This window comes from Staurois parvus, unplaced genomic scaffold (genome assembly GCF_062004578.1).
Source record: "Staurois parvus isolate SC_StPar_1 unplaced genomic scaffold, SC_StPar_1.0 ptg000070l, whole genome shotgun sequence".
In the NCBI taxonomy this organism is placed as follows: Eukaryota; Metazoa; Chordata; class Amphibia; order Anura; family Ranidae; genus Staurois; species Staurois parvus.
In genome coordinates this window covers 2,337,501-2,352,069 of record NW_028317866.1, presented here as the reverse complement: position 1 = coordinate 2,352,069, position 14,569 = coordinate 2,337,501, and the positions used below count along the sequence as shown (strand labels likewise).

Here is a 14,569-nt window from a genome sequence, read left to right as displayed (position 1 = left end):
TTGGGTTTTATATCATTTTTTATGATATACTTCTTTAAATTTTTTTTACGATTTCTACATTTCACAGTACAATCACTCTGGCAATGCTTTCAACAACAAAATGATTTCTTTTTTGTTTCTATATCATGTCTTTTAGTTTCAGATTTTTAATGAATGATCGCAGCAAAGGCATAAAAAAATTTAGACCCGTACATATTGGCTTGTGTGGAGTTAAAATATGAAATTACCAATATTATGTAACAAATTTGTAAGTAAATAACATGGTGCCTGTAATTTTTTTATTAAATGCATTCTCTGAGTCTGTCGTTTCTATCAAGATGTAACAAATGCATATTTCAAAAAAGCAATGCACGCATATTATACTGTATAGTTGTTGTCAATTGCGGCCTACGAATGGGTCTTCACTAACCCAGTTCAGTAAAGGCATCCTTTCCTTTTCTACTTTTCTAATATACTTAAAGAAAGTTCCAACATCAATATTACAACATTGTGGAGGAAACCAAGAGTACCTGTAAGAAGTCATACGATGCCTTGCCTCACTCTGAACCTTCTAAAGATGAAAACTGATGAATTTTAGAGGAAGTTTTTTTAGGAAGGTTCTCAAGTGGAAAAAAAACTCTAGGTCGTATAAGAAGGATGAGGCATGTTAGTTTCAAACACACCTCTTCGTGTCTACACATCTGTGCAAGGGAATTTTTTGGGGGAGTTGTTAAAACTAGATTCTGAAATTTGCTAAGGGTGAGCCAAAAGTCAACGCATAACACAAACTGCTGTTTTACATTTAACAGCCACAGAAGCTCAATAAAATGTTGTTCTATTTCGTATACTAGCGCTTTGAAACTTCATTTTTTAACTTAGAGACTTTGTAAAGATGCTGGGTATCTTTGAAACCGATATACGCTAACGTACACATTTACTACACTTTATAACTGAAGTTCTCCACTACGTTTTTATGTAAGTTTTATAGACTTTTAAGCTTTGTGCACACATTTACTATGGTAGCATTTAAAATATACAAATTCTCCTAAAGTCTCTTGTGGATATTTTCCTAGTCTAGACCAAGCCTGTGTGACTCTGTGCCTCTCAGATGGCTTTGTCCTTGTTAAAATATTCCATTTCATTGTCTAAAATGCTCTCCATAGTCTGGTTCAAACACACCATATGCAGCCTTGTGATTGACAAGCATTTGTCCAGTTAACACCCTGGAGCACCCTAGTCACAAACAGGTTCCATTATGGCCCAATGTGGATTCACAAGAGCATACGAAACTGTAAAAACACTGTTAACGCTCTTTTAACTAAGCAAACTGGGAAGGGGGCGAATGTGTTCAAGTGTGTTTTATTATAAGCATGCCTCTTTCTTCTTTGTACACTCTGTTAATTTGGTCCATCTGCCAAAGAAGATGTTCTGCCTGCAAAATGGGCATATTGCTAAAACTCCTTCCCATCATTAAACAAAGGAAATGAAAGTGTCTAATGAAAACACCAACCTTTCAGCATTAGAGGGTGGGAGGTAGTCGGTGTAAGGCTACATAAAAATCGCCCAAGATGGAATAATATTGAAGCTACTCAAATAAGCCATACCAAAAACTGACATCACAGTTTGTCAAGTTTTGTAGCATTTCTTAAACTGCATGCAGTAAAGTTTGAAACTGTTTACATTTTACCCTCTGCAAACTGTAGTCGTAATATTGCCAATTAAGAAAAATTGGCCTTGGACAAAAAGAAAAAGAAAGGTAGCTTGCACAGATGAAAAAGGAAAGAGGCATATTGAAATTTTTAACAACCCTGTCACACGCGCTGGGCTAAGGATTGTACAATTCCCTGGACTGCCTGCACATTCGAATTTCTGCTTGTAGCTGTGTACAGCTCTATTACGGAGGAAGGTGAGTGCAGCATTACCATTCGGCTGTTGCACTGCCAGGATATTTGCATGCGCTGATATCAACTCACTAAAGGCTTCTCTTAGGTGCAGTAACTTATAATATTTCATGCACATATCAAAAGTCTACACTGCCACCATGCAGGAAAGCTGTGTCTTCCTAACACACCTGCAACTCTTCCTCTGCAAGTTTAGTTCCTGTACTATCTGAGAAACCACAAGTAGGCCTAATGAAATTCAGTCAATTCTCAACCCCTTGGTGAACAGCAAAACCTTTCCAAACACGCTTAAATGTTTATTGGATATAGAAAGGCTCAAGATATACAGAAAGAAAGACAGCTGAAAAAACACATGATACTTTCAAATGTCCCTTAATTTCAGTGACAAGTCGCCAAAGTATGTGCAAAGTATTTGTGCCCTCCCAGTTTCGAGTGGTGACATAAGTACCAGGAAACCCTCCTTTTCTTTACTGTCCATCCTCTTTAACGATATTCTGTTCAAGAGTTGATATATATTGCATAACAGCTGTTAAATTCATACAAGTAATTACTAAATTATTAATTGGGGTATATAATCCACTTTGAACGTTCAGGATAATGGGACTTGCATGTCGCATTGGCCATAGTTTTCCTAAAAGTGATTATTGAGTGTTGGCAACTATGCCACATCAGGTTCAAAAGAGTCTACAAGGGGATGTGGTGGGCGCCGAGGCACACAAAAATTCTGCTAATCTTACGTGACATGCAGTTATTCTTGCTCCTGTATGAAAACAGGTAGCCCGATCAAGTGTATTCATAATGTTTTGCTATAATAAAACCTGAAAATGCCAACAGTTGATAGCAATTCCAGGATAAAGCAGTTGTGCTGAATATTGCTGGAATATGCCGTCTTGCCAAGTTTAAAAATACATGTATTGTGGACATCAAAATGAAGAGTCAGCTGAAGCAGATTTAATACTTTGTGGATTCATTCATGAACACCCATCTCCAGAACCTGAATAGATCTGTTAGGAAGCACTGAGGAAATGTATCAGTGTGTGTTCAGATACAAATAACCTAAGTTGGAAGACATACAATAAGATCTCCAGTGAGGATAAGGGTGTATTAGGTGTGCGTCTGGGCGTGAATAAAAGAGGAACAAACCCCTCTATCTAATCACATAACTGCCAGCCTACCCATGGCACAAACAGAACCTCCACCAGCAGAAAGCAAATAAAGATGCTTACTGATTAGATCTCATAGTAAGTGATGGCAAACTGCCAAGCAATGTCCAGCTTGATGCTAAGCGTCCTTTATTGCAAAAAACTGGTACCCTAGTATGCAAGTGCCAACTACGTAGCTGGCGAAACGGTGCCTAATTCAATATGAAAGGAGCTATTGCTCCTGCCTTTGGAATAATCAGCTACTTCAGCGTCTCCAAAGGGCATCTCAATTTTTTTATAGGTTTCATGTAATAAATGCACCTGTGGTTGTTGAACGTAAAGATTGGCAATCACATGACAGGGAAATCAATTTTGTTTACGTTGGATGAATCAAAATTCCTGACTGAAGCATCGGTGTCCCTCACTGCAACTCCTTCACAAATGTTATCATTGTCTTCACTGACAGTCCCTCCCACGGCACAGCATTGTAGCTTTAGATTAAAAGTGCTCATAGATAAATGAAAACTGTAATGTGAGAGCATAGTAATGCTTTCTACACCCCTACCCTACAATTATGGACAAGCTAGGCAGCACTAATACGTAGAAAAAACAAAAAAAAGTTTGAATTCTATTCTGTATTTAGAATTTCACATCTTAACCAAATGTCTCTCCATAACACAAATTGATATAAGGGACACTTTTTTCTTTTGTATTTCAAAGCGAAACTTGCAAAGCTACGCAGCCATCATTATCCTCTTCAGTGCATTTTACAGGCTTTCAAATTAACGATTTATCAGTATTTAAAGAATGTGAACACTATTACAGAGACATAACACATACAAGCCTAATTATAAATATGTGTGCAGTTACCCATAGCAACCAGATTACGGCAGTCAGCATAATGGAAAATTATTTGTATCTGACTGCTGTGGTTTCCGACACTTGCGCTTGGCCATATTAAATAATATGGTTAACTATGCAATTTTGCATTCAGATAAATAGTCTATATATTTCTGTTACTGCAACCAATGTATTATGATAATTAACCCAATCAATGCTGGGAAAACCAGTAACATCTTCAGCCCTCTCAAAGCGATTGCAAATCTTCCCAGTGTAGCAGCTAACATCATGTCCCCCGTTTAGGAACACAATTCCTAAGCTACAAGGAGTATGTGTGTGATTTCCTATGCATTTTGCAGACATTCTATGCTATATTTACAATGCAGCAGGGCCTCTATAATGACCATATGTTAATTAAATCAACTCAAGCCATAGATGTAAGGAGGTCTTTTTTTTCCCTTTTTTGAGATAAATGTAGTATTTTTGGCAGCATGCCAAAAACAGGGGGCTGCATTCTGTCATTTTTAAAGGGTATAGATCAGAAACAATTGTATAAGTGAAAGCTGTTTGAACTGATTTGGCGTAAAGAATATTCATGTCTGTATATATACATCTCTAAGTGATCTTGTAAAAATGTGTTGTTTTGACTCCCGGTTATAAGGAAAGTTCTGCCAATGAAGCAGCATGTGTGTGATAACAGAGATCTGGAAAATGTGCCTTTCTTGACAACTAGTAAAAAGATAATGATGCCTTGCTACTACTACAAGGCTAGTACCTGTCTGTTTAAACAAAGCAAGGAACTGATTGCAGCTTTTCAGCTTGCACACTATGGTATATATCTAAAGAATATAGAAAAACACATCATGTCACAAATGTCTATCTACTAAAGAACTAATTGTCTGGCTAGGCACTAAACTAATAAACAATGGCTGCCCATACACAGACAGATTTCTCATCACAGCAATGGGTGGTGGAAGATTTGCCCACCCTCACTCAGGTCATACGCAACTAGAAACAATCTGGCTCCACTTACGTACAAATACAGGGTACACACGACACAAGGACTGTTCCCTCTTACTGAGAGGCAAGATGGAAAATGTAGTTATCACTCTGTACTTAAGTAATGTTCAAATCAACTGTGTCATTTGCAGATATGGAACTGTGTTTAAGTTTTGGCATGAGCGATACTTAATATTGCCAGTCTCAAATTAGTTGAAGGTAGTTGCATGTAACCCATGGTCTAAGAACACGTCCTACATCCAGTATTGTACAATTAAGATATCTGTTTAGCACCCTTTACTTAACCTTAACCTCTCCAGTTCATAAGTGATGCTCAAATCAATTGCATAATTTGCAGATAAAGAGCTGTGTTTAAGTTTTGGTATAATTTATACTCTATATTATGGATACTTACATAAGATGTAGGATACAGTTAGGTATAGTAGCTTGATGTACTACAATTGCAATTCATATACTGACCACTCACTTCAAATACTTAATCAAAAAATGGGAATTTCAATGTTTTAAATTTTCCTGAAGCTAATTCAGTGTATCTAGCATACACAGGTTGGAGTAAAATTTACCCCATTGGTATTTCAGCCCTGTGGTCCTCTCCATTTCATGCTCTACACAAGCGGGTAACAACTCAAGAACCAGAGGCTCTCTGTTCTAAAATGTCATCACTTGAGGACTGAAGTGATGTCACCTCCGAAGTGAATATATTCATATATATTCCTGTTTTTTATTTTGAATCACAAAACAACAGAGAGTAGCTGAAAAACAAAGCATGAAAAGGGGTGTGGTAGTAAATAACAGGCAATCAGGAATAAGGTGTTAGTAGTCACACCTCTGAAAGCAACTGAAAACGACTTTCTGATTGCTCACTTTGGCTTTTATAAACTTATGGCATTTTGTATGGTCTTATCAAATATGACGTTATGTGATCGATAAAAAGGTAGACCTTATTTTACAAAATCTCTTTACAAACATATCCGTACATGCACAACCTGTAGGTGACACATAGCGAAGAGAATGCTGGGCATGCAAGAACTTTTAGTTGCCTGGAGTTGGTGGCCTTCAACTTGAGAGTCCATCTATGTCAGCTAAACCCAACTGAAGCACCTAAATATGTTTTTTTTTACTTGTTTTTTTGTTTTAACCCTATCCCACACTGGATCTTGACATGAACCATTTTTCGAGACTGAAGCGGAACTCATGACTTTTAGTAGGTGACCCACTAGTGTTAATTTTCAGTACTAAAAAAAAAAAAATATTATTCTTGTAAGTAAATAGACCTCCAAATTAGAACAACCAATTTTGAAGGTCGTATTACTAGCCTAATTTAACCACAAAAATCTAATTGTTATTATATCTAAATGTTAGACCTGTCCTGAATCCCATTTTGGCAGTATTTGTATCTGCAGAAGGATGTGTTCTGTAGATATTGCATTTTGCACCTGATAGAACAATCCTTAGATCCATTTCAATTTAGGGGAAAGATTACACAGAACACCATTTACTGAATTACTATGCCTTTGGAATTTGCTTGTTAAAGGATGTTTGAAATAATCCCTGAAGGAACATAGCAGTATTTTAAATGGATCCAAATCTCTGGATTAAAACTATTAATGGATCAAAGGCCAAAGATGCAGAAACCTTAAAAAAAATACAGTTAGAATTACATTTTTTAAAAGTTTCTACATACTTAGAAGTAATAGAAGCAAACTGACACAAACTGTAAAGACAGATCCACTGAAAATATTTGGTAGCATCAAACCCAGCATGTGGGATTTATCAATTGAGTGACCTGTTTGGGACAATGGCAAGCAGTCTGCTTTTAATTCCTTCTTGACAGATACTGTGTTTTGTCTTTTAAACAGAGCTCTCCGATATGTAAATACGATGTTACATCACTCTAGCGTTACTCCATATTTGGTCATTTAGAATGACTTTGGATCTCTAAAGGCTACAGATCCCTTCCACCAAGCTCTGGCTTCATTAATCATGAACTGCTCTTTTGCTGCAGGTCCCTTCAATGAAAGACAGCAATTGGAAATGGTCACTGGAAACTTGGCCTTCAGGAGAGGAAAGAAGCTTAACCCTACACACACCAAAAGCAGAAAACCAGTGCTACCATTCTTTTGCACATAGTGTGAAATAGATCTGTGCACATTACAAGCACTACCTGCACTCTTTTGTCAAACACAACTAGAGGGTCCTTTTCATCCCAAATGACCTGCTATTGTTTATACTGAATGACTTGCAAACACAGAACAGGTGTATTGTCCTTGTAGATAGCACAAGGCTATACAGTCATACATTTTCCTGCTAAGTTACAATGTACAAGCATGGTGAGAGACGAAAACAAATAAGACCAAATCTGCCAGTAAACACTGTTGGTATAAGGGAATCACAACCAAATATCCCATCAGCTACAATCAGACATTGACCCTTTAGGATTGACAGTTCAGTGGCACATCTGTCAATGTGGAGGGCATATAAATAAGTATTAAAGTCTCCTCAGTTCCTTAAAGAGTCTCATCTAAAGCAAAAGGATCTTTGAGATTTAGCTGCAATAGCATATGGCCAAAGCTCAAAAAGATCCTGCTGTTTAAATAATCTGGTCAGCCAGTCTGATCTGCTGGCCCAAGGCTAGCTTCATACCTGAAATCTGGCATTGGGAATGAATCTACGATGATTTCATAAATTTGCTGGATATTCCAGTCTATAGACACATCATACACCTAATCTGATATCCAGGGTAAAGAACAAAACCTAAACTGCAATTTCGAGTTTGCTATCATCCCATTATATTAAATATACTGATGTTTTGAAAAAAATGCAGAGCAACCAGTGATAAAAAGTCCTAGCTAAAGAAACATAAGTAAAATAGTTTTGATTGGTCCAGAAGATGCACAAAACTCAAAAACATTTGAACGCCTGGTCCTTCTCATTAGGCATTGACAAGAACCTCAAAGGATGATTCATTTCCACATAATTCTGCCACCCAGGAAGAGTGTGCTTGTCTCCCCTGCGGAACAGGAGCTGGTAGTATGTGCCAGGCACTCCTGAAGTTCCCAACACCATCCATCTTGCAGTGGGGAGAGAGCTACATTAAGATGTAACTGTTTGATTTTCACACACAGTGACCTGATACTAAATACACTACCCAGTGCTCTTTCTCACACGATGCTGGGCTGCAGAGTCAATTCACATTTCATTGTCTGTGTCTAAAAGGTTAAAACAACAGATACAAAAGAGAGGGGATCTCATAAAGAGTAATACACTTGTGACCTATTCTTGGGAATGAGGTTTGTCTAGAGTTGAAACGGCAATTCCAGGACTACAGCAGTTTTATAATATCATTTCCGCAACGCTGAAAACTTCATCAGGTTTTAGAGTCTTGTTGTAAGTTCATAAAGAACAACAACTAAACTAATGGATTCCAATGTTAACGTATTTTAAAGCTAGATGTTTTCAATATCTATTTTTTTAATACAACAAATAAAAAATAGATCAGTGCTTGGCTCATACTGAAATGTGGTTGTGTAAGCCACAAAGAAAATAAAGATACATCTGTCAAAGCCACATCAGAGGTATGGGAGAGCACAGAGAGGCATTTATCATTTGGCTGAAGAGACAGGCTGCAGAGAGCGGCCTTTCCTGTCAAACCAACCTTTTGAAATTTCCAACATGCCCTTAAACTTTTCGAATAAGCATGTCTGTGCGCTTCAGCAACTGCCCTCTTTACTCTGGTCTGGCCAGTCGAAAATGGCATCTTAAAGTCAAGGTCAGGGTGTCACTATGCCATGGGGCTGTGTTTAATTACAGTCTGCATGCTGACAGCCAATATGGATCCAAGGCTAGCTGAAACATGTTTTAACCCTTCCAGTACCCACTTTAGAAAAGTCTATTTTTCTGCTGGGTTTAAAGGATTCTGAAGCTTTATAAAATGACTTTTTAGAAAGTTAATACTTTACATTTAATGCCTTTAGATAATTTTAGAAGTGATGTGTTACAAATTAAAAATAGATGCAGGCTTAATAAATTAGACAAATAGCAATGTGCAAAGTGCAGTAAGCCATGACAACCAATCATTTTTCACTGCTGCTAACTGCTGCATCATAAAATCTGATTGGTTGCCATGGGTTACTTCCTATGCTATTGCTGTTGTTTGAACACCTTACATATGACTCTTGAAAAAGTCACAGTTTTGAATTTAATAAGATAGTTTTTTGCTTTAAAAATTGAGCCTTAGAACAGTGAAAATGTTTGTGGAGCCTACAAATGAGACGTCATAACACTACATCTGTCAATTTAGAAATACATTTTCATAGATGATATTTTGAGTACCTAGTGCAGGGACATCACACAGAGAGGTCATCTGAAACTTTTTTGTAGTAAAGGTAGTGTTTTTCAAGTTACCAAGAGGACTATACAGTAACTTTCCACTCATCGGATTTACCTGCTGCATTTTCCTGTTTTGGACAAATTCCTCGAGATGACGTTGACAAACAGTCGTCATCCTCCGGAGTGACCTGGATGCCAACCTCCACAGGATTGGACGCTTTCTTCAGTTCACTTGGCGAAGGCGAGGGCGGCTTATCCACAGCCTTCTCTAAGCAAAGGCTGCCATTGCATTGTTTCCGTTTGTGCTCAATAAAAATAAGAATGTCCCCCAATGGGAAGTTCATCTGACACTGACCACAGGTAAGAAGGTCATGATCCCCTTCTCCAGTTCCCAATGTGCTGTTGTCTGGTTCGTCGTCTGTTAAAATGGCTTCGACAGGTTCGGCTACAGTATGGAAAACAAAAGAGAAAAATATCAGCTCTCTTGAGAAAGAGAAAAGGGGGGAAAAACAAAATGCATCCCATGCTACCTACTACTACTTACTATAAACTCTACAGATATCAATGTCTTTAACAGACTGGTAGACCCAACATAACCTGGAAAAATTTGGGGGTTTCATCGGAACTTGCTCCCGTTGTTGTGAGCATGATGAGATGATGATATTGTTAAAGCTTGTAAATGTATGTCGAACAAATACCCATGTAAATGCTTGAAAAACTATTTAACCCTTGGTGTTTATACTGCCCATAGCCTAAAATGCTATTTGCAGCTGTCATCGAAATGAGGAAAAAAAAAAGCTGACATGTTCTGTATATGAATCACAATAAAGCAAGGGGGGAAATACTGGCTTCAGCAAAAATCAACTGAAGATGCATCCTCTGAATACTTCTGAGTGATCAATACAAGTGTAGCAGTTATCAATTTATTTTCAACGTGGTCAGAGAAGCTACCAAAATATATTCCAAACGTGTTTACACTCATGTTTCACCATCATGTAGAAGTCAGTGTGGTCAAGTGAATGCCACATTTCATAACAGCTGATAGGACTCTATTCCTTAAACTTGAAATACCTATTCTAGTGCTGTCAAACTTGACAGATTGTCTGCGTGGACTTCCAAGTCATTTTATAAGATGGCTAAAATAATGCCTCCAAAGAAACCCTATTGACAGTGTCAGTGCCCTGTCGTTCTTAGAAAGCAACTTAGTGACAATATTTCCCTTTGCAAATAAATGAAAATCCTAACAAGCCAAAAAAAATGAAAGAAAACGGTGCCCTGCAATTTGTCACATGAAGACAATGGTGACACCACAATGTCAATTAAAGCACAAAGAAAACCCATTTTGAAAATATCAGGGTGCCCAGCATAACTATCAAACAGTTAATCACTCTGACCTTCTTAAGAAGACTGCCAATTTCACATTTTAATGAACTTAAAGCCACAGAGAATCAAAAAATAGATTTTAATTTGGTGGCAGACTATTGGAACAGATCTCGGTAAAGTGCAAAAATCTACTGAACTCAGGTTAAATTTATTTCAGCCCCACGCAGAGTGAATATTAAAGGGGGAGATCTGGAGTAGCTCCCAGTTGAGCAACATGAAAGACGCAAGAGTGATACCTCGCTAGACCTGAGCCTCAACTAGGACAAAGTCCTTCCATCCCAGAAGTTTTTGCCTTTAGGACTGCAGACCTTTACATCACCCCTAACTGTATAGAGGTTCCATTTGACCACAATCATATATTCCTGTTTCTTGATGTCTTATTCAAGTATGATCACTTAATTCCATGCCGTAATGAAGGGATACATATCAGCAGTAAAGCTCATGAATTTTACTGACAGGCAGAGATGAATTAATTTCACAATTAGGTAGACTATAGAGTTAAGTTAATGAATGGCTCACATGTCATTTCAAACACCGAATCTGCTCAGTCTTGTAATGGATTAAAAAAATCAATAACAGGTATAAAAATAAACTGAAATTCAGTGGCATTCTGGACTGTCAAATCATCGAAGATGTAGTCATGTTAATGAGGCTCAGGAATAGTTAAAAAGACAGGAGCATAAAATAGGCAAAAGTCTACTGAGTGCTGTCACCAGCTTGATTTACAATCAAAACCAGGAAATGAAGTGGTTATTCAGAGGTAGCTGATTACTCCTCCACATTTCACCTAATTAATTTTATAGGAGGCAAAGTTCTTGAAAATAACAAGATGATCAGATGTACAGATATAAAATCCATAACCTTAACATTTCCGGCGCACTCGACGTAAATTATATCTAATTAGCTGGGAATACATCCTGATAAATAAGTACAATCTACATGGCGTTCAACACATATATTTGGCAACTGATGTATAGAAATAATGCAGGAAAATGATTTCATTATCAAGTGTTGTCATTATTATTAAAATGAGACTCAGTTGAGTCTATGGGTGACAGCTCAGCCACATTACACACGTGTAAAAAAGGTGTATGGACTGTGTTCGATTTCACACGGACACTGGGCTATGCTAGTAAAACGTAAACCTAGCGAGTCATTAAGGTGAGTTTGAGATTCCGAACTTTTGTGATTATTCGTATTCTGGAGTGTCGCTTCTATTCTCCCTGGAAGAAAATACTTGCACTTTCTCATTGACTGTCGAAAGTGCAAAGCAGGGAACAGCTTAACACAATAATAATGTTATCCTGCGCCCGGACTAGTCTGGGATTTGCAATAAATAATAAAGATCTCGGGCCGGACAGCCAGCGTTTTTGATGTGAACTTTGCAAATAATAATGGCACAATGGGAGCTTGAACAGAGGGCTCTATCCCTCCCTCTTCCTCTCTCTGTCCAAACACGTGGATGAAAGGCAAACATGTCAGACAGTCAACAAGGAACCTCTCTGTTTTAGGAAAAACCTGTTTCCCTCCCCTCCCCCCTCTCTTACACAAGACTTCTTGCTTCCCTTCATCCGAGTTAATAGAGAACAGAACAATGTAAACTTAAAGAAAAAACAAATGTCTAGAACTCAGAATGTCAAAACTCATCTCGAAAAATAAACAGACTACTTCTTTACTAATAAAACAGGATATAAAATCTTAGCTCGAGCAATGTTTTTTTTTTCTCTTAAACACAAAAATAATTTTAAAATCGAATGTATGGCGTAAACACGTCATCTACTTTCTAGAAGCCGAAAGTTTCTGCTTTTTTATTTTTCAAAACCTCAAATATTTCCTTTAAGAGGATCAAGAGCATATCTCGTAGGTTAACATATGTATATACGGTTAAAAAGCATGACCGGCAGCCAGAGTGTGAAGGAGCAATGGGCACAATTTTTTTCCAAGGTAGTTTAATTCATGGTCTGTATTGCCTCATTTACATAAAGCAACATAAATTGTGGATATGGACAAAGAAATGAGAAGGAGGAAAAATGTGCTTCCCATTCCCCCCCACCATGAAGAAAAACAAATTATGAAAATGTAGGAATATGTGTTGAACTGGTCAGGTTCAAGTTTGTACATGTTTCCTGATCTCTCTCTGCTCCCTAGCGGTCAGGTCTGGTATCACAAAGCATGTCTTAAGTGAAACCTCATGTTGTCGATCAAGTCCCCCGGAGCTCCCTTGGCAATGGGGAGGGGGGTGAGCAATACCAGAAATAAACATTAAAGCAGTCAACAAGAGCAAAAAATAACAGACAATGGAGAAATTCTAACCCTACGTCTAATTTGAGATCTAAGCTTAAACTTAAGTCTTAAGACTAGGATGTGAGAATGATTCGTTAAGTATACCTCCTCGAAAGTCCCATAGGGAAAATAATGCTATAGGGTCATATGTGGTTATTTGTTACATTGTAACTTTGCTGCTCTTTGCCACATTCTGTTGGTACGTTAGAAGGTCATCAACCCAAGGTAAATCTACTGAGAAAAAGAGCTACTACTTATTTATGATGAAAAATACATTTTCCTATCATACTGATCAATATCTGGAGATTGGAATGAGCTGCTTGAGCTCAGGGGGAAAGGTGAGACCTGTCAGGTGAACATCAAAACACCTGGAATGAAAAAATGGAAAAATACTCAAAAATCCCCAGTACTCGCCTCTAGACATTCCATGGTTGTTTAGAAAAATGCGGACGCCATTAAGAATACATACATGTAGATGGTTTAAGCAGGGCTGACAGAGATCATACGCATGGTAATTTTACATTGCAAGTTTACAAGCTGCTGACAATTCACTCATTGTTTCCGTGATGAGTGAAAACTACTCCGGCTCCTTTCAGAAAAATAACATTAATAATTTCCTACAGAATGCCCTCCGCGCTTTATTTTTTTTTGAACGTTTTGTAGATTACAACTCGACAGTCAATTTGATTCCTTCGACAGAAGATCTGCCTCTTCTGATCATTTTTTTTTTCTCTCTCTCTCTCTCCCTCTCTGCTGACTTTTTTTTTTTTCTGGAGATTATTTTGCTTTTCCTGTCTCAGTTGTTGGCAAGAAGCTCTGCACACGCGGTGCTTGTAAACATTCAGACACGAGGATTTTTCCCAATCAAAATCCACTTCCACTTTTTTGAAAATCTTCCAAAAAATAGTAAAAGAGAGAGAGAGAGAGCGAGAGAGGGAGCGGAAGGGATTTCCTCTGCCAGCTGCAAACGAGAAGAAGTTTTGAAAGAAGAGTTTGGGGAGAGATTTCTTTGAAAAGGGCTGCTTGCCTGGAACATCAGATCTCCCCGTGCAGCACACACACACACATTGTGTGCCTTGCTCTCACAGGGCTCCATGGAGCAAGCTCGCTACAGCAGGGCAGAAGCAGCGCAGGGAGCAGACACAGACCCTCAGCTCGCCTTGCCTTATGCAAACCACAAAGCCCTGATCCCTTGCTAAACCTTGCTCCTAAAAGGTTGCAGCGTTCAAACTTCAATGATAAAGAAGAGTTGCCTTTCAAAGGACAGTGCCGAGCCTCCTTTGGTGCATTTAGGTTCATTTGACATGCTAGCTTGAGTTCACGGCTGCACGATCCCTGTCAAATGTCCAGTGTGGATTCCTCAAGGCATTTTATTCCCACAATTTCCTTAAAAAAAAAAAGAATAAAAAGTATCTGATCTCTACAAACTAGAAGAAAGTGAGAGCTATTAAGTGAAGATGAAATTACTTTTTTTTTTTTTTTTCCTCCCTTTCTCACCTTTGCACAAAACATCTGTGAAGCTACGTCCGCCTGCAGGTAAAGCACGGATTAAGCAAGGTACTTACGTGAGTATTCCCGTTTGCTTAAGTGCTGGGGCTTGCCTTGCTTGCGGCGAGACATGTTGGTTGGTGGGTGGCTTGTGAGAGCTCGGTTCACATCGGGAGAGCAGGGTTAGAGAGAAGGAGACTCCAG

The 14,569-nt window shown here is 38.2% G+C and overlaps 1 protein-coding gene and 1 long non-coding RNA gene across 6 annotated transcripts in view; one reads left to right on the top strand and one right to left on the bottom strand.

Annotated features, from left to right (window-relative positions):
• Positions 1–14,569, bottom strand: part of BCL11A (BCL11 transcription factor A) — a 181,851-nt gene that overhangs the window by 166,563 nt on the left and 719 nt on the right. For 3 of the 4 annotated variants that reach the window (XM_089669212.1, XM_089669213.1, XM_089669215.1), the window contains exons 1-2: positions 14,443–14,569; positions 9,327–9,656 (exon numbers count right to left, since the gene is read on the bottom strand). The exon at positions 14,443–14,569 is cut by the window's right edge. In XM_089669212.1, coding sequence (XP_089525338.1) covers positions 9,327–9,656; positions 14,443–14,497 — 385 coding nt within the window. In that variant the 5' untranslated portion in view covers positions 14,498–14,569. Of the gene's footprint in view, positions 1–9,326; positions 9,657–14,374 lie in introns of all 4 variants that reach the window. The other variant, XM_089669214.1, reaches the window with a different exon arrangement.
• The window catches only part of LOC149469453 (uncharacterized), a 9,823-nt gene continuing 8,494 nt past the window's right edge, over positions 13,241–14,569 (top strand). Inside the window, exon 1 of one of the 2 annotated variants that reach the window (XR_016311576.1) lies at positions 13,241–14,434. This is a non-coding gene — a long non-coding RNA (uncharacterized LOC149469453). Of the gene's footprint in view, positions 14,443–14,569 lie in introns of both variants that reach the window. The other variant, XR_016311575.1, reaches the window with a different exon arrangement.